General features: G+C 41.4%; 1 protein-coding gene across 6 annotated transcripts; it reads right to left on the reverse strand.

Moving 5' to 3' along the window:
- Nucleotides 1-239: 239 nt before the first annotated feature.
- On the reverse strand, nt 240-6,922 carry oprm1 (opioid receptor, mu 1). Of its 6 annotated transcripts, none has more exons than XM_047029509.1 (3): nt 6,909-6,922; nt 1,669-2,036; nt 240-766 (listed from the first exon to the last, which is right to left on the reverse strand). In XM_047029509.1, the coding sequence occupies exons 2-3, from the start codon at nt 2,021-2,023 to the stop codon at nt 240-242; spliced, it is 882 nt and encodes a 293-aa protein (XP_046885465.1). In that variant the 5' UTR covers nt 2,024-2,036; nt 6,909-6,922. The 6 variants fall into 6 exon arrangements, with proteins under 6 accessions (XP_046885465.1, XP_046885464.1, XP_046885463.1 ...); XM_047029508.1 differs by lacking the exon at nt 6,909-6,922 and adding an exon at nt 1,184-1,186 and having other exon boundaries at nt 240-769; nt 1,669-2,033; XM_047029507.1 differs by lacking the exon at nt 6,909-6,922 and having other exon boundaries at nt 240-784; nt 1,693-2,033.
- Between the last annotated feature and the right edge of the window lie 11,187 nt (nt 6,923-18,109).

Consider the following 18,109-nt stretch of genomic DNA (forward strand, 5'->3'; position numbering starts at 1 on the left):
GAAGCGCACTAGAGTCATGTTCTAGTCATACTGTGTTTGTGGCGTAGTAGCAGTGTGTGTGTGTGTGTGTGTACATGTTTGTGTGTGCTAATGCTCGGATGCGTCGGGGGGCCCTCCAGACCCCTCTCTCCCTCTGTGTGTTTCTGTCAGAGGGTTGTCGTTACCTGTGTGACCTCAGAGTTCAACTCGTCATTGGGCTGGCTGTGGCGTGAGTCCAGCGAGGACGCCTCCATGGCTAGTCATACCTGATGATTAGTCCGATCCACTGTGTGCCCGCTGGACTGTGGGCCCTCACGCTGGGGGTGACGAGCACGAGAGGAGTTCTGCAGCTCCAGGACAGACGGGGTTGGAATGCAGAACTCCCTGAAGCACCTCTTGAAGTTCTCGTCCAGGAAGGCGTAGAGCACAGGGTTGAGGCTGCTGTTGGTGTAGCCCAGAGCAATGCAGAAGTGCCAGGTGACTGACTGTAGAGTGGAGTTGGGGATGTTGACCAGGGCTTTGATGATGACGAAGATGTGGATGGGCGTCCAGCAGATGATGAAGACGGCCACCACCACCAGGACCATGCGGGTGATCCTTCGCAGGTTCCTGTCCTTCTCTTTGGAGCCTGACAGCATACGCACGCTCTTCAGGCGCAGGATCATGAGGCCGTAGCACACAGTGATGATGAGGACGGGCATGATGAAGGCAAAGATGAAGACGCAGATCTTTAGCAGCGTATCCCAATACCAGGAGGGATGGGGAAAGAGCAGGGTGCAATCAGTGACTCCTGTTGGTGTGAGGGAAATGATGACAACACACAGACACACACACAGACACACACACACACACACAGGCCCAGCCACAAATGAACACAGGGACACAGTTGACTGCCACACAAAGAAAATATCCATGGCTTTCTTACATTTACAGGTTCTGACATACTGGAGAGATGAATTACAACTTCAGCTCTCAGCTGTTAACAGCTCTTCAAAAAAAACGAAGAACTTGACCTACTTGCATTCAATTAGAAGGACTCAAAGAAAATAACTGGTGTGTGTATTTGTACTCATCCGTGAGTAAGGTTTCAATAGAATAATGTCTCAAATGAAAAGTACATTCAGTAACACAGGTTGCATCTGTTCACTAACTGCCGTTCTGAACAAAAACATCAGAACATTGGCTTTGAAATGCTTTTTACAACCCCCTCTCATGAATTTGCTCACTCATCAGGAACTTTTCCCACCAATTGTACACACTGTTTCCTCCACTCGTACTGCAATTATGCCTAAAACTCTGGAAGAGCAATACACGTGGTCTCATCTGCCAGACTGCACTTTATACTTAATTGACCTTGATCACATGAACCTGATTTGTAAAAGCTGTAGTTACGGGCGATTGTGGAGACACACTCATGCATCATCAGCAGTTGCCTAGCACACGACTGTGTCTACTGTCCACAAACTGCTACTATGGATGCAGTTAGAAAGCCAAAATAGTAAAGCCTGCTGGAATAGTTTAATGCCTTCATCACCCTCATGAGGGACTATAGCTAAGACCCTTACTCCCAAGCCCTCAGATTAGTGTGGTGTCGAGAAGCTGGACAATTGGTCTTGGTCAGATCCATGGAGAGCAGTAGTTCTCTATGTGCTGTTTGCCACTAGGCCTCTGAGAAGAGTGTGAATGTACAGCTGTACTTGCCATGGTTGGTAACAGTAGAAGCCATAAACATGACAGGCAGGCCGATGGCGGAGGACAAGATCCAGTTACACACGTTGACAATCTTTGCATTGCGTGGCGTGCGGAAGTCCAGCGCCTTCACGGGATGGCAGACGGCAATGTAGCGATCGATGCTCATGGTGGTCAGGGTGAAGATGCTTGTGAACATGTTGTAGTAATCGATGGAGACGACCATCTTACACAGCACATCTTCAAACGGCCAGCTGCCCATGAGAAAGTTGACACTCTGGAAGGGCAGCGTGCTGGTGACTAAGGCGTCCGCCAGCGCCAGGTTAAAGATGTAGATGTTAGTGGCTGTCTTCATCTTGGTGTACCTGGGCAGAAAAGAAACACAATAGTAAAACGTGCAGGACCGACGGCTCAGGTTAGAAGGCCGCCCACTCACTGATACATAAACATGTAATGAAGGAGAACGTTTCAGTAGGTGGACAGAGAGAGAGAGAGAGAGGGGGAGAGAGAGAGAGAGAGAGAGAGAGAGAGAGAGAGAGAGAGAGAGAAAGAGAGAGAAAGAGAGAGAGAGAGAGGGAGAGATAACACCTAAACCAGTCTTTTCTCCACTGTTGTATGCTTTGAACTGGTAAACGGTGTAAACAATAATACAATGCATGGTCTTGTGTGTTATCGTACACAAGCTGCCATTTTGGCTTTTCTTGTTCCTGTCCAATGTACCTAAGCTTGTTTACTTGCAACCTAAATCCTCTTATAACAAGTGTGGACCGACAGCCTATAATTAAACTTTATTGGCTTCAACTAACATGGATATCAAGTAATTCCTTCCGCACACTGTTACATCTTACTGTCCCGTTTTTCTTATATGACAGTGTGTGAGAGAAGGCTGTGTCCTGGAGGAGTTGGGATTCTTGATTCATGGGATTCTTAACTGGTCTCAGCTTCATTATAGTATGCTGTTCCCCAAGTTCTTAGGAGCCCCATCATTAAAATGTTATTGTCAATTTTCTTTATTACTATTTGCATTTTTTTGGTCAAGCATACCAGCCAGGAAACCATGATTTAGGAACACTGTTTTAGTAACTACTAAAACTAAAGAAATACTTAAAAATATAATAAAGAAGCTGGATTTTGAAACATTTATAGAAAATAAGGTTGTTTGACTTGCGCACTGAACCAGTATAATCTGTTGGGACCAAATAGTGATTACAAAGAACTAAACGGCTTTAGACATTTATTTTCCATGCTAATGGATAAAAAAGTTTAATATTACTTTCAAGTAGCAAGAACTTTTAACAACCCTTATTAGAAACAATAATCCAAGGACACTAAACACTGGCCAATGGAAAATAGGTCATCACTATACTAATTCTAGAATGTCTTCATTTGGTGTTCCATAAACCCTGTACATAACAACACCTGCATCCATAATGTTTCCTAATTTGCCTTTTTAATAAGACCACGTTTAATTCATGCCTGTTCCTTTTCACTCAGTCGGAGTGAGTGTTGGTCTTTACCTGGAGATTTGAAAAATGGTCTAGGTTTATCTCATTTTCTAATATCTTTATTCCCCACTAATGAGGAGATGAGAGATATGGTTGAATTACGGCTCCGTCAGCGACCACAGAAAAGAGATCGGGCTATTTTTCCCATCTCTCTCATCAGACATGATGAAGGGGTGGTTATGGATATATTGGACATCCATTATTCATGCAGCCACATAATTTCACATGCACATCAATTCACCCAAATAGTTAGCATAAATAGAGCACAATAAAAACTTGTAATGGAAGAGTTAAGAAAATAATTCATGTGGGAGCCATACAGTGGCGATTTTAGACCCTTTTAGGGGTGTTCAAGCACCCCTAAATTTCATCTCAGCACCCCTAAAAATAATAATATATATTTTTTTAAATATATATTATTGTTTATTATAATTTGATGCTGGTAGTTCATGAAGAAAGGGACATCCTTAGTTTTTTCATTCATTCAATATTTTGCATAATAATACATAAATGTATTAATTGTTATCCAGTGAATTTAAGGATTTATTTAGAAGGAGGGGGTTTAGCACTTTTCCAAGGCACTGTATTCATGTCACATTCTCATTGGGGTCTGAGCACCCCTAAAGGACTGATCATAGCATCGCCCCTGGAGCCCTATGCACACCATGTAGGGTCATACAGTAGTAAACCCCTTCTTTGTGGCTGGGTGAGGAGTAGTCCCTTCTCACCCAGCAGGGGATGCACCGTTGATATGGTTAGTGAGTTACAGTACAAAGCTAGCAATAACAACTGAGTATTCCTGTCACTAACCAGCCGGGGCGATCCAATTCCATCCTATAATGGATAAGTTTGAATGCACCAAGGCTACATCTCACCATGGCAACACAGTGCACCATAGGGGCTTGAGCAAACTGGGCACAGAGGAGGCTTAGAGTATCAGGGAAGTAGATATTGTATCCACCTGAACACACAAGGACACTTCACAAGAACCAGCCTTTTATTAAGCCTGAGTGGACCATGGGTTTTGATCAACCAAACTTTCACGAACTGGATTTACACAAAAACAAATACGATTAAATAGAATGTATTTCACTACAAAAGTGGCAGAGTGGGATAGATGTATGCCCACGTTTTTGTGATTATGTCTTGTTATTTACCCTCAGAATAGAGCCATACTCAATCTGTGAGGTGTGGAGGTCAGGTGGATTAAAAACATAAGATGCCAATGTATAGTACACAGACTGCCTTATGATTTACACATGATATCTGATGAAGAAAGTGGGTGTGTATTGAGTCTTTGTGCATGAGCATGTTTATGTGTGGTGTGAAGAACACTGTTTAATATTTCAAAGAACGTCAAGATGATGGAGAGAGGCTGAAGCTGGTGGTGGACCCTTTGAGAGTGGCTTGTGTTGGAGCTGGGTAATGCGTCTGGGTCTGGGTCTAGGGAGAAGGACTGGGGCAGTAGAAAGGGGCTGGAGTGAATTGAAATGAGCAGCCATAACTAAGGCAGAGGAATCGCATAAAGGTATCAAAATGACTTTGTTTCAAAATGGAAGACTTCATAGAGCATGTATTTAGTTCCTAGTTAGCAATATTAAGAGAAATTAAGGATTAATTATACATATATTTGTATCTTGAATTTGAAAGATTCTGATATTTGTTACTGATTAAAGCCAAGAGACAGTCACAGAGAGACCAATAGATAGAAAGATAAAGAGGCAGAGGGAGAGCAAGAAATACATAGATAGATGAATTGTGTGAGACAGTGGGAAATAAAAAGAATGAGGGTGAAGGAGGGGAAATTATGGGTATGATTCTAGGAGAAATTATAGTGATGAGTCTGCCACTCCTACACCACTTATCTAGTGATTGGTGCACAGACTAGCAAACTTGTGAGTGAGTCAGACCCTTAGACCTCCATCTCGCTCCCACCTCTCAGCCTCATCTCAGGATATTCTCTGTCCCACTTGGGTCCTGCATGGCCCTGGACCCTGGCCCCTATTCCCTGGCTAGCAGGGTGCTTGGGAGCCTGGAGGGGTCTGGTTATCATCAATATTAGCTTTCCTTCCAACCAGTTCATTAAACCCGTAGGGGAATGGCATTTGGAAGATAAGGCATTGATCAGCCTGAGGGGCTTGTATATAGGAAGTACGGGAAGCAGTACATAGTAGATGTGGGGGAGGGGTGGTCGGGCTGTGTTCAGCCCAAAGAGGAGCAGGTTGCCTTGAGAGACAACCCACCTCATCAGGGCCCCTAGATGAATCCTGGTGTCACAATGACAGGACAGTTCCTCAGCTGCAGCAGGTCCAACTGGGACTGATGGGGCCCTTAGCTACACTTTTCAGGCAGAAAGATAGACAGATACTGAAGTGATAAGACAGGCAGACTGATTAAAAACCAGGCAGGCAGACAAGCAGAGAAAAATAAATGACTGAATATCGAGTGAAAAAAGACGATCTACCAACTGTCAGTGCTCATCAGGAACCAGATAACGTCTGGTGGAGTAAAGCCACACTCTCTGAAGGAGGGACCCCTGGAAGGTTAGGGCAACATGTGAACATGAAAATGATCATACTGCTCCGGGAGGTGACTTAAGACAGAAGTTCCAATAGCATCGACCAGACCGCCCACAGTAAGTCCAATTGACTACTTCTAGTTCTATACAGACTAGATTTCATGAAACTGTAGAGCAAATACTATACACCAACACTGTGGGCCTCATTTATCAAGCCGTATGCTTCATGTTTTGGTTACCCGTTGTTAAGGATCATTGACCCATGCACTGTAAAGCTCTCAAGCTCTCTCTTGGAAGTCGCTTTGGATAAAAGCGTCTGCTAAATGAGTATCTCAATGTCAATGTTCTGCCCTGTAATATGTTCAGGTTTGCTGTTACTTCATGCATGTCACTACATTTAAGCTTGCGCTTTCTTTTTCCCGTAGGAAGATCCATGATAGAAATATGCGATCCCATTGTTATTTTAGAGGCGCGCAAATTACGCTTGAGGGTGGAGTATGCGCTGATTGCCTGATGGGTCAGGTTTGATAAATACTAAGCAAAATGAGGAAGCATAGCGGGCGCTGTTTACCAAACTTGCAAAAACAGACGCAGCGTAACCTGCGCCATTGTCAGTAAATGAGGCCTTCTAAGTTGTTCTTTCTGACAAGGATTCCAAGAAATCACCATCACGATACGGCTTACAAAAACAATACAAGGTTTGTTGGTGCCTGATATGGAAGCAGCATACGGGTAAATTATGCTATTTTGCTCGACACACACAATGAATCTGGTAGCTAAGACTCTGGCCTGCCTACCATCCTAGCTTCTGTGTATGGCTATGGTGTCCTGTTGCTTAGGAACAACGGCATTCTGCACGACTCATGCTTTTTGTCTGCTCAAAATGAACCCTCAGGTCCGTTCCATACATGGTTTTACATGTTATACAGGATTATTTGTCAAGTATAGTAGAGGGGCCATGGTCGTCATGTGGTTTTGTATCAGCAGATGACTAGGTGAATGTGAATCATAACATGGAAACGATGACGGCCATCTCTTTATAACTCATATTTTGTAACAGTCCAAGGAACTGTTTTCTAACTGCCTTGTGGAGAACGAAGATTGTTCCTTGTAGCTAAATGTCATTTTGTCAAATATGTGCATCCTTGAGAGGGAACATAACAAAACATTTTAATGCAGGCATTGTGTTTTAGGGGGCATAGAAATGAGAATGAGTCAGCAGACAACAGATTGAGACTGTCTCATTCTTGTCTCATTCTCAGATTGAGAATGAGACAACAGATTTTTACGAAGTGAAGGCTCTGATACATTGTCTACTCTGAACCGTAGGCCTCTGACAAAATCAACACAGTGACTAATACATTCATTGAAGGATAGACAAAGCCCTACTCATCTGAGTGTTGAAGACAAGTTCACTAAAGATTTGTCAGACTGAAAACAAGTGAACTGCTCTTCTCTCCATTATCTAGATATTTTCAGTACAACCCAAAAGCAACAAAAGATGACAGTGCTCAATTACATTTTTTCTGCTTGGAAAGATTGTCCTTCATCAGCAGTGGAAGTCATCTGCTCTTTCCTTTAGAAGCTGGAAGGGTCAAGGAAAAACAAATGAAATGGGAAAACATGATGATATGTCTATACCTACAGAAGCTATATTCACATTCCCACTGTCACCTTTCCATCATACTATCATATGCATACTGTCATCCATCATCATATTAAATAGGAGAGTTCCATCTAGGTTCCATTTGGATCCAGCCTGGGGGTTTAGGCCCTGGTATATAATACGCACATAGACTAAGGTACTCCAGTTGCTTTAGCCTTGCGGGAGCTGATAGAGAATCTGGGAACTAGTAATCAATACAACAGAGGATCTTTTTCTACTTACTGGTACAAGATCTATCGGCATCTGCATAGAAGTCTTTCTACCAGTCAGGGTCAAAGCCTTATTTTCTGTTTGACAAGTGTTAAGCTTAGGCAAGGCACACATACTGATCTAAAGCAGTAAATTGTCATTTATTGTGGATAAATATCCTGCTATTGATTGGTAAAGTCAACTTAAAAGGCATTCAGTATCAGATAATACGTTATGAGGGTAATTAAGACCCTCAGTCAACATAATGATGTTTGTGAATAGAGAAACAGCTTTGCAGAATTGCAGCAAGAGCTTTTTGTCTCATGTTCAAAGTCCGAGGAAGCCTTCCTGTGGATTGTACTCTAAGAGGCATGTTGAGCCTTAGGTAAGCCAGCTGGAGGGCCTAAAAGAGGGGGGTCGTGAGTGTGTGTGGCGGGGTTCACAGAGAACGCTATCTCCATGACAACACAAAGCACAGGGCATTATTTGAATTCCCTCTGGTGCCTGACTCTGCAAACTAAAATTGATTTTTGAATGACGGCAAAACTGTTTGCCATCGGCAGCAAGCACTGATTTGGATATCAGTGTTGGGGTGACAAATGTTAGAGACTCAGCTGAGATTTATGGTTGGAACATTATCATTAAGCATGATTGGAGATTGCAGGGATTGAATATATTGTTACGTTTATGAAAAACCCTGGATGAATTAACTTAAAGGTAAAGGGACCTGGGCAGATAGAACAGAATGTATATGAAATAGAGAGGTACAAGGCAGATACATAATATTTACCCCAGCCATGGTCATTTGCCATGAAGATGGTGGTCAGTGTGGAGCAGCAGATCTGGACATGAAGTCTACAGTACATGAGGTAATAAACTAAAATCCAAGAATCAAAATCCAAGATTATTTAATTTGTTCCAAGGTAAATTTGTCTTGCTCTTTTCAACTTGATTGAATTGCTTACTTCATTATGGTCCTCTACAAAAAACAAACGTGTAATCAAGGAAAGGATAATGGGTTACGAAATGCCACAAATGAGATACATGCACATTGCAGCAACATCATAGAATCTATGTCACTACTCCCCCAAACTTGTATGTTCAGACACGCTAGAGATGCATGTAATGTAAATGTAATCACACAAGCAATCCTCCGAGGACTGGTCAGCACGGCTTTCTTGATGACTCCTGCTGACATAAAGATTCCTGATGTTCTATTCCTAATAGGCTCAAGACAGAACTCAGGACCTCATGGACTAGACCCCCCCCCCCCCCCCCAAACCTCAACCCTTCCCCATTCACTGGGAAAGTCGGTATTGACTGCAGATGATAACAGCTCTGTATTGGGAGCTCAATAATAACAAGTGCACAAGCTACAATATCTCAGTTGAGACTGGATTAAAATATGTCTATTCCAATCCCCATATGCCCTGAGGATTTTTGTCCCATTCCTATTGTTATTAATCTTCTCAATCTTTGTCACTATTTCTAAATGAGTCCATGCTCACTTTCTCTTCCCCCATCTCTCTGTATCGCTCTTTCTCTTTCAGATATAACCAACAACTATTCCATCTTGAGGTTATACACAATAACAATTGGAAATGTTGTGAAGAAAATGCCCTTCTTGATTGTGTAGCTACATTGATTTGATAGGCGTTGGAGACAGTGCTGTTAAATGGCCTTTGAAGTGAAGCAAATGCATGGCCAGCAGTATAGCTCGTAATTTAACATGATATCATTCTCTGTGAAATTACTTTGTTTAAACATTATGAGGGACTTCTTTTGTGATCAAAGCTACTTACTTACCCGTGTATGTGTGAGTGCGCGCGTGAGAGCGTGTGCGTGAGAAAGCGCGCGTGTGATTCCAATAATGTGTCTGTTTACTGCTCCAGCTGTTTAGCACCAACCAATAGTCAATGTTTTGATTTGAACTTACAGTGTACACATGTAATCCATTTAGATATTGTCATCGTTAGTATAAAACAAACAATATTCAATGTTTTAGAAGAGGAGATTTGATTGCACCGGCCCGTATACAATTAATATAGTTGATGCTGGATGAAAAATCCATAAACAAGCCAATTCAAGGATTATTGTACGGTACTTGCGCCTCACACCGGCCAGCCTGGTGCCATTCCTTCGCATTCTTACACTCCGTTTGCCCCACTGCAAGTCGCGAAACCGACGGGCCAGGAGTAAATAGGTTGTGATTTACGTACGATGCCATGGCTTGGAGTAATATCAGTGAGGGACAGTCTCTACTGGCCTCTGAAGACATATTCATGACATATTTATGGCATGTAATATGAAACAATTTGCAACAGGTTACTCACGGCACGACTCCTTTTATCAAATTACCACAAACGTAGCCCATTTCCTACACGCAGTGGATGTGATAACAAATAGTAAAAGTAACAGGACAACGTGTTAGGACATGTATTTTTGTTTTCTGCAATCTTACCTGATAATGACATACATGACGAGCACGTTGCCAACCAGACCCACCACACATACGATAGAGTAGAGAGCGGTGATAACAATTGCGATTATCACGGGGGTTGTGTCCTGGCTCAGTAAATTGTCACAGTTTGCATCCATGAGGCTGTTGTTGTCAGCCAAGTTCCGACAGCTCACATTGTTGTTCAACATGGCCCGGTTGGAGTACAGGTCTCGGTACAGAGTATTAGACGTGTTTTCCATATGGCCTAATGATGTATGCGTCGGGCGTCGATGTGTTGTCTTCAACCGATCACTTTTCGTATGGTTCCAACGTCGCTGTCCGGTGCTGATGCACTCCACAGCACAATTTAGCTTTTCTCCTTGAACGATACTTTCGCCTACCGGACTATACGAGTTTAAAAGCGCCTCGCCGACCCTAACGCACGAGCCATGGGACAAAGATGAGACACGAAAGTAAATTAGTTTCTCGTGGAGCGCTTTCTCATTTATCGAGCAGCGTGACGTCACTTACCGTGCTATTACCCGCAGAACGGGCGTTTTAGAAAGGAACTGGGTGGAGTGTTTACACCCCACTTTTCAATACATATAAAAATGGTTTGAATCAACAAGTAGACCATAGAAACTATACTTTATTGTAACTTAATCTCAAATCTACATTTACAGTAGACTTGTAGTAGCCTATTTTACAATTAAAACTTGAGAATATGGCTATGTCTATGCTATTGTTTAGGTGTGGATATATAGGCTACGTAACCTAACAAAAACCACGAAAGCCGCCTATCTGAAACAAACGTGGTGTCCTGATTTAACTTCCTTCTCCCGGCCAGCCATCCAACTATCCACTACGGGATTTGAACACCAATGTCCCGTTATTATAATGCTAAAATGAATTCAGCAACAGTAACCTCATGTTCTCACGTCTGGTAGCCGTTCTGGATGTTGAACCGTGCTTTGCAACTGTTTTTGCACGCCTTAGAAAGTTTTAATGATATGTCTCTATTCCAAGGATACCATGGCTCGGAAATGGGAAAGTCGTAATGATATTATAATTGGGTAAGGTCAGGTAAATTTCACCTGTTCTGTGTAATCCAATTGTGATTGATTTTAATCAGGATAATGCAAACTCTGATTCATTAAAGCATCAGCAAGGTGTTAAGTGGGTTGCATTAATGCAGAAAATCTACACACAACCACAATTCTCAATTATTTTGAAAACTGAATTTGCTGATCGCCAATATTTTCAGACAATTGATACAGAATGAGTTTTTCAATATTTGGTTAACTGTGCTGAAATGATGGAGGCACTGATGGGAAGGAACGTCTAAAATGTTGCATCTTTTTAGGGGGCTGGTAGTAAAACACTGTTCATTAGAGACCTGATCCATTTGGTTCTATCAATGGGCGTTTGTGTTCCCATGAGGATAGTCAGGGCTTGGAATCCCACCTTGTTACATCCCTCATTATGACTTCTGTGGAGAGATGATATCAGCTTTTGAAACATGATCAGAAAGGATACTCGGTCTCAGAATAAATGCTAAGACTTTAGGACTTCAATGCCAGATGGTGATCCTTGAGTACATGTGTTGTAGTCAATGAATCAACCATGGCTGTTACACTTCAAGATAGGCACACAATTATGGATCCGCAAAGCCAATTTATTCACATGCTCACACAATAGAAAGAATGAACAGCCCCCGTGCTTAATTAATTACAATGGTCAGGAAAACAGCCACTTGACCAGGTGATAGGAGTTTAAGAAAGAGTCATTCAAATGGCTATCTATAACAACAACCACTGTCTGCAGAGAGCCATCTTCACTAAAGAGAGGCAAAGGCTTCACACTGTTGCCATGGCAACGGACATTTTCTCTATACCCTGTCTTCACCAGAAAACCTTGTTTGTTTTACTCCTGTCAGTCAAATCCGGCCTGATGGTGAGATGATGGTCATGCAGTGAACATTCAGATGGGTACCTTCTGATTACTGACATCTGGCATCATAGAAAATGTGACATGAGCGGGAGATTTTGGTTTTAGCTCAAGTACTGTAGATTGCATTTGTCAAGGGAGAGACCGTTCCAAAACCCTCCTCAATCTGGTTGTTTAGATCTGTATATGAGTCAAAGATGGGTTTACTAGGCCTGCGCAGAACTGTAGGCAATGACCATATAGATCACCCTGCAGGCCTTTACCTAGGGATGAGACACTGAGCAGCAACAAAAGACTCAGGCTTTAACTCATGTCCGCAAGACAACCAATTATTACATCGTTTTTGTAGCATGTGAGCTTCAGAAGACACTGGTGTCTTCACCAAATCTAAATATTTATTCATTCCAGTTGACTATTGAATGTGTTCGCTCACGTTTAAAGATGTTCTCACAGTCTCAAGTTTACAGATAGACTTAGTATTGCAAGGCAAGTTGGTGTTGCCATTGCTGTAATGCATTGTCATGTATGGAGTACATTACAATTCAGAAATTACAATTCAAATTACAATTCGCTATTCATAACAGTGCACTTGGATAGAGTTACAGATGAAAGCCATTCAAGTCTCAGCATTGGTATCCTAAGCTTTAAATAGAAGGGGAAACTATATAATGTCCATAAAAACGTTGTCAAAACAAGATATGTTGGAGTCAGCATTTACTTCATATGTTTACAGAGACTAACTATTTAACAAAACAAACTATATTGGCATAGGGTATCTACTCTCTTTAGGTTAGGCGTGTGTAACTTTTAAGGACATCTCTTTAAATGGGATTTGTTTTTCTACACAATTTTAACTGAAAGCTTGAGGGCATGCTAAAGTAGGTGTAAACTTGTCTTATTCAAGGGTACATTTCCATTAATGAGCAGTTAATTTGATGAGTTTTTGAGCTTACTCTGCTGGCTCTGTTCACCTCACACCAACTCGGTCCTTTCGGTCGCCATCTTGAGCTGAAGCCTCATTGGTGTGTTTAGTGTGTATAAAGTGTGTTTTATAAGGGGTTTGTTTCCATAAAGGGCTTTCAAACTTTGTGCCTCCATTTGAACTCTTTTTTTTTTGAGAAGAGAGACTGAACATTGATTTAACATAGTCTATGAGTGAGGCAAATGAAAAGACAGCTGACAATGTATAGAGCGAGATAAGATGTTACAATAGGAAAACAATCCAAAATAAAAAATGAGGGGGAAGTTTTCGGTCAGTGTTACAGCAGTTTCTTTAGATAAAAGCTTCTGCTAAAAGAAAACATTATCAAAAAAAGACAACAATATAATTAAAGAAATGTGACCATTTAGAAAGAAATGCAGAGAGACGATTTGCATTAATGTGTTTAAGTAAAAACTCAACTGAACTAACTGTGTTCAAATAAACTAAAAGAAAACCCATCAGATTAAATATACAGAATTTCCAGATGGTTGGCTCTAATATCATACAGTGGACTTAGGGTCCAATCTACTCAAAGTAAAAACTTTTTTTTTGCTCCACCACTTGTAGCTCAGTTATACAGAGGAAATGCCGTTTGTATGTATATGTATTTTATCTTGTTCGTTGTTTAAATAGTGTCAAACTGTATTTACAAACCGAAGTCTGGGTCAAATCTCCTGTTCCCTTTGTTATTTCCAGTTCCCCTCACCCCCGACACTCTCTATATACACACACACACACACTCCTGTAAAGAGATTATATCTACGTCTGTATTAGTATTCATAGGATAGGAATGAGGAGAGGGTGACTTGGCGAGCCATTGAAAACACCTGAACATTGAGTACAAAGTATTATCACTATGCAACATGACTGTAATACTTTTCCTGATTATTATTTGTAATATAATTGTCAGCCCTTAAAGCATTATACCCAGTCAGAACAGTCACAGATTTGTGTGAACAGTCCTTTAATGGCTGTTGTGCTTGTACGTAAACTTGCTTTGTTGCAGAGACTAAAAACCAAATTGTTTCTTTTTTAAGGAAAAGTAAACAATTCCCTCTGGCTGCAGTGTGTGAACCCAGATACCCTGGGTAAGAGAGGAGTCAAGTCAATGGCAAGTTCATGGTTAAACTGTGGTGACGCTATGCAGCCACTGCCACAAATTAAGGAGCAGGAGCTGGGTAAGCTGTTATACTACACACTTGCACACACACACACACACACAAACACACACTCACACACACACACACATACACACACTCACACACATACTCTTTTATATTCTCCACAATGTTTCCCACACCTTATGAGCTTTACAATGCAATTCCTGATAAGAGTAATCTGTGATAGACCTTCATAAGATTGAAACAGCTTGAAAAGGACTTCATGCGAAGGACAACAGAGAAACAGGATGCTTTGTCTTCTACCAAGGACACAGAGATAAGGTGATTGTTGGTGATAGTCAGATTGCGTCTTAACGACTATAGTTTAAATGCCTCCATAAATAATTCAGTTATACTTCAATGTTGATTTAGGTATTAGACTTGCACATTGATGTATGCTACAGTACTTTCATTATGAGTTAATGCACCCAAGTACGCTTAATTGAATTTAGAGCTGTGTCAAAGGATTATAGATATCGCCCACTGTCCCTGAAACTAAGAAATTAATTAAAATCAAAGTCATGTGATAATTTTTTTGGGGTCCATTATTAAATATTACATAATAAGGTATTACCAGGATAGTTCACCATTTCAGTTTTTAGTGTTGTTGAAAAGCACACACACACACACAACTGGGTGTTGTGTTATTTTCTTTGTATGATGAAATTAGACACTCAAATTGTGCTGGTCAGTGCATGCCCACATTTTATCTAAAAAGTGCTGTAAAACTATTGAGAAAATCTTCAATTCCTCTTATCTCTTTCCTTTTCTGGGAGAATGTTTCGGCTTTATATAACACACTCAACCTTTTGTTGTCCTTATCCTTTTATCTTTCTAACCTTTAATCAAGCTCTCACAACTAGATGTTGTTAAGTCAAGATCCATCTATGGTCAGTTGAAAAGCTAGATAACTATAAAAGTAAAAGGGCTCTTGACCTGTGGGGGGGTGGGGGGATGGGGGCGATTGGGAGGCCTACCTCCAGGATATCGCTCATTTTTTTTACAGTTTCCCAAATAGGCGGTTTTGACAGCCACTTTGAGACTTATATCTGCCTCCCGAGGATTATCTGGCAGGTTTCCTGGAATTCAAATCAAAGAGAGACACAATCGGAGGAGTACTGATGATCACACAAGTGTCCCCATTACTCTAGTGGCAGAGCAGTACTCAAAGAACCAACATGGAAACACCTGAATATGGAGGACTTTTAGAGACATGCTGCATGTCAAACAGATATGTCAAGCCCAACTCGGTAACATTCTGTACTGGCTACCCCCTCACATTTTTCACATTTTGTCATGTTACAGCCTTACTTTATGATTACAATTAAGGTCCATTTACAAAAATCAATTGATTCAAAGTCTTTTTAAATTTTTTTTACGAACAAACATTTTGAGCAACATTTGTTGTTTTGGAGTGAGGTTAAAATGGCAGGGCTTAGTGTCATGTTGTCTTATCTACACAGCAGGTTTGAGACATGCTCTGCACATGCAGACAGGGATAGATTACACTCCTTGAAGAGATTATTTGAAACCACACTAGTCTCAGCCAGCTAATACATCCACATGTTGAACTCCCTGTTCGCCAGAGGGATGGCTAAACATTGCCACTCATTATTTACAATGGGAGAGAGGCTCCACTAGAACATTCCAATTAAAAAATGTTACCACACTGTTCCACCTGTTCTTATTGAATAATTCAATGATTAGCAGTGAAGAGCTGCCAGGTGCAGGGCTTCCAACATCAGCGTGTGCCCTAGGCCTTCTGGGGCCTGGCCTGGGGATAGGGTTCAAAGAGAGAGAGAGAGAAAAAGATTGAGAGAGGAAGAAAAAGAGAGAGACTTGAACACACGCTGCATCCCAGAACATCAGGAAGGCTGTGGCTCAGCCAAATACAATTACACCCTCAGAAACTCGAACTACGCTCGGCAACCCACCCTTGGGTATATCTTGTTTAGTATCCATGGCAACGAGGATGTCTGCTCAGTGGACTCTGGCACATGCATTTAGCTGGTTCACCTCTTCAAAGAGGAGGGTGGTGACATGACTAAAACTTCTGCAGACTACCAAGTGTTCCCTATGAACATTTAATATTCAGCTGGATATTTTAACTCTCTACCATGTACAGTTTGATGGATGAAGTCCTCTAAACTCGTAAATAACATCCGTCTGTCTGTCTTCATGGAGTGAAAGAGACAAACTGGAACCGTTTGAGGAGGAAAATGGCTTTTCAGAATCTCACCAGAAGAGGGCGCCATGACAGCCACATCCCTTGAACTGCAGTATGCAGTACAATATGTATCACCGACTGTTGCAGGTTCCAGTCATATACGTCTACATCCTGTACCCATTTTCTTCATGAAGCAGTCTCGTGGAAAGATCACACCAGAAGTTACACTCACAGCTTTTACTAGGGTCTGGAGCTCAGATACATTCTTCCTTGCATCCTTTCTGGAACCTGCTTTGACTAAATATTATTTTCGAGATGAGAGAGCATTATTCGCCAAACATCTGTTAAAAAAGCAATCCATTTCAATCCAACCATCCGAGGTTGCTTGAGAAAGGGAAAAGAGCAGCTGTGTATCACATTCAGTGTCTTCTACTGGTGCCCTCAGCCTGCTTTAGAGCTGTCAGGTGTGTGATTGGCCACTGATGAACAGCCATTACATCCCTATCCCAGGATAGAAACCATCAAACCACATTTAATAGACTTGACTGGCAATGAGTTGAATCACGTGGACGAAGGCCAACCTTGACTCTTTTGTTTGGCTTCTGGGAACCCTCACAGATAACTCCATTAATGCTAATATCCCATTACTGTCCAAGCGTTGCTTGTGTGTGTTGTGTGTGTGTGGTTGGAGGGGGGGGCGTCATTATTGGTTGGGGCTGAGTCTTTTTCATCACCACTGTTATTCTCATGTTGGAATGCAATTAGTGTGGTGTGTGTGTGTTTGGGAAACTGAAAAAGGAACATCTATTTCCATACTGTGTATGTGAGTGTGAGTGTGAGTTACCTCATGTATTTTTTATTACAATTGGCCTTTGGGATTGTTGGAGACAGAGTGTCTCGATGTTTTTTGGGTTCAGTTACATTTTTTATAATCGTTCTGATTGAGGCTTTTTGTAGCTCTGGGGATCCAGGTTGATTGCACAGGTGCTTAAGTGAGCTGGGTGTAAGGTTGCTGCAGTAGAAAAATACACAGATGGAGACGATTTTTAAAATCAATTTCATCATTTTGTGTCTCTTTTCGGTCCATTTTAACTTTGCATACATTTTCTGGAAACTTGAATCTTAGTGTAACAGGTGTCATTGAGTCACGGTATTGCTTCCTTTTTTACGATAACCAGTCTTAGTCGATTTCGAAAATAACTCTTTCCCTAAGACTTGGCTGTTGCATTGTCCAGAGCCATGTCCACGCTGACAGTCCTTTACATCCATTTTGGCCAATCAATCATTGCTCTGGTTGTGGACAATCCAGGAAATGTACATTCACTTCAGTTTTTGTGTTAAACTATGTTGGATGAGGGTCAAAGTTTCCTATGTATTTTTTTTCTTCAATTTTGTCTTAAAATTTAATAAATAAATATAATAAGTAAATACTTAAAATTGTTGTTATATAATTCAACCGATTAACTGGACCTTGCAAAATGTATTAAATGCATTTGTAACAAGCGTGTACATATGTGTACTCTCCCACATGTAAAGAGAGTAGAAAAGATAGAGGCAACCTCCTACCATTGCAATGACAGATCTCATCTGGATGTCTGGTGTCATGATACTATGATGGGGTTAATGTGGAGAGTCATTCTGGATCTACAGTAGGGTTCAGGGGCTACTGACTACTGTGTCTAGCTTCAAACCCAAGCTGTGATCTGATACCCAGAGAGGATATATAATTCCATTCAAGGTGTTAGATATAGCTGTGGGTTTGAATGTTTCATGTGAGACAGGTGTTGTTACATAAATTCAATTCTCATGAGTTACATAATAACCCTTATAACCACAATCAGTTTTTTTGTTCTGTATTATAATGGGT

The sequence above is a fragment of the Hypomesus transpacificus genome, chromosome 11 (genome assembly GCF_021917145.1).
Source record: "Hypomesus transpacificus isolate Combined female chromosome 11, fHypTra1, whole genome shotgun sequence".
NCBI classification, from domain to species: domain Eukaryota; kingdom Metazoa; phylum Chordata; class Actinopteri; order Osmeriformes; family Osmeridae; genus Hypomesus; species Hypomesus transpacificus.

Excerpts from the sequence above, each read along its gene's own strand:
- oprm1 (XM_047029508.1), bottom strand. The coding sequence starts at position 2,023 with ATGAAGACAGCCACTAACATCTACATCTTTAACCTGGCGCTGGCGGAC.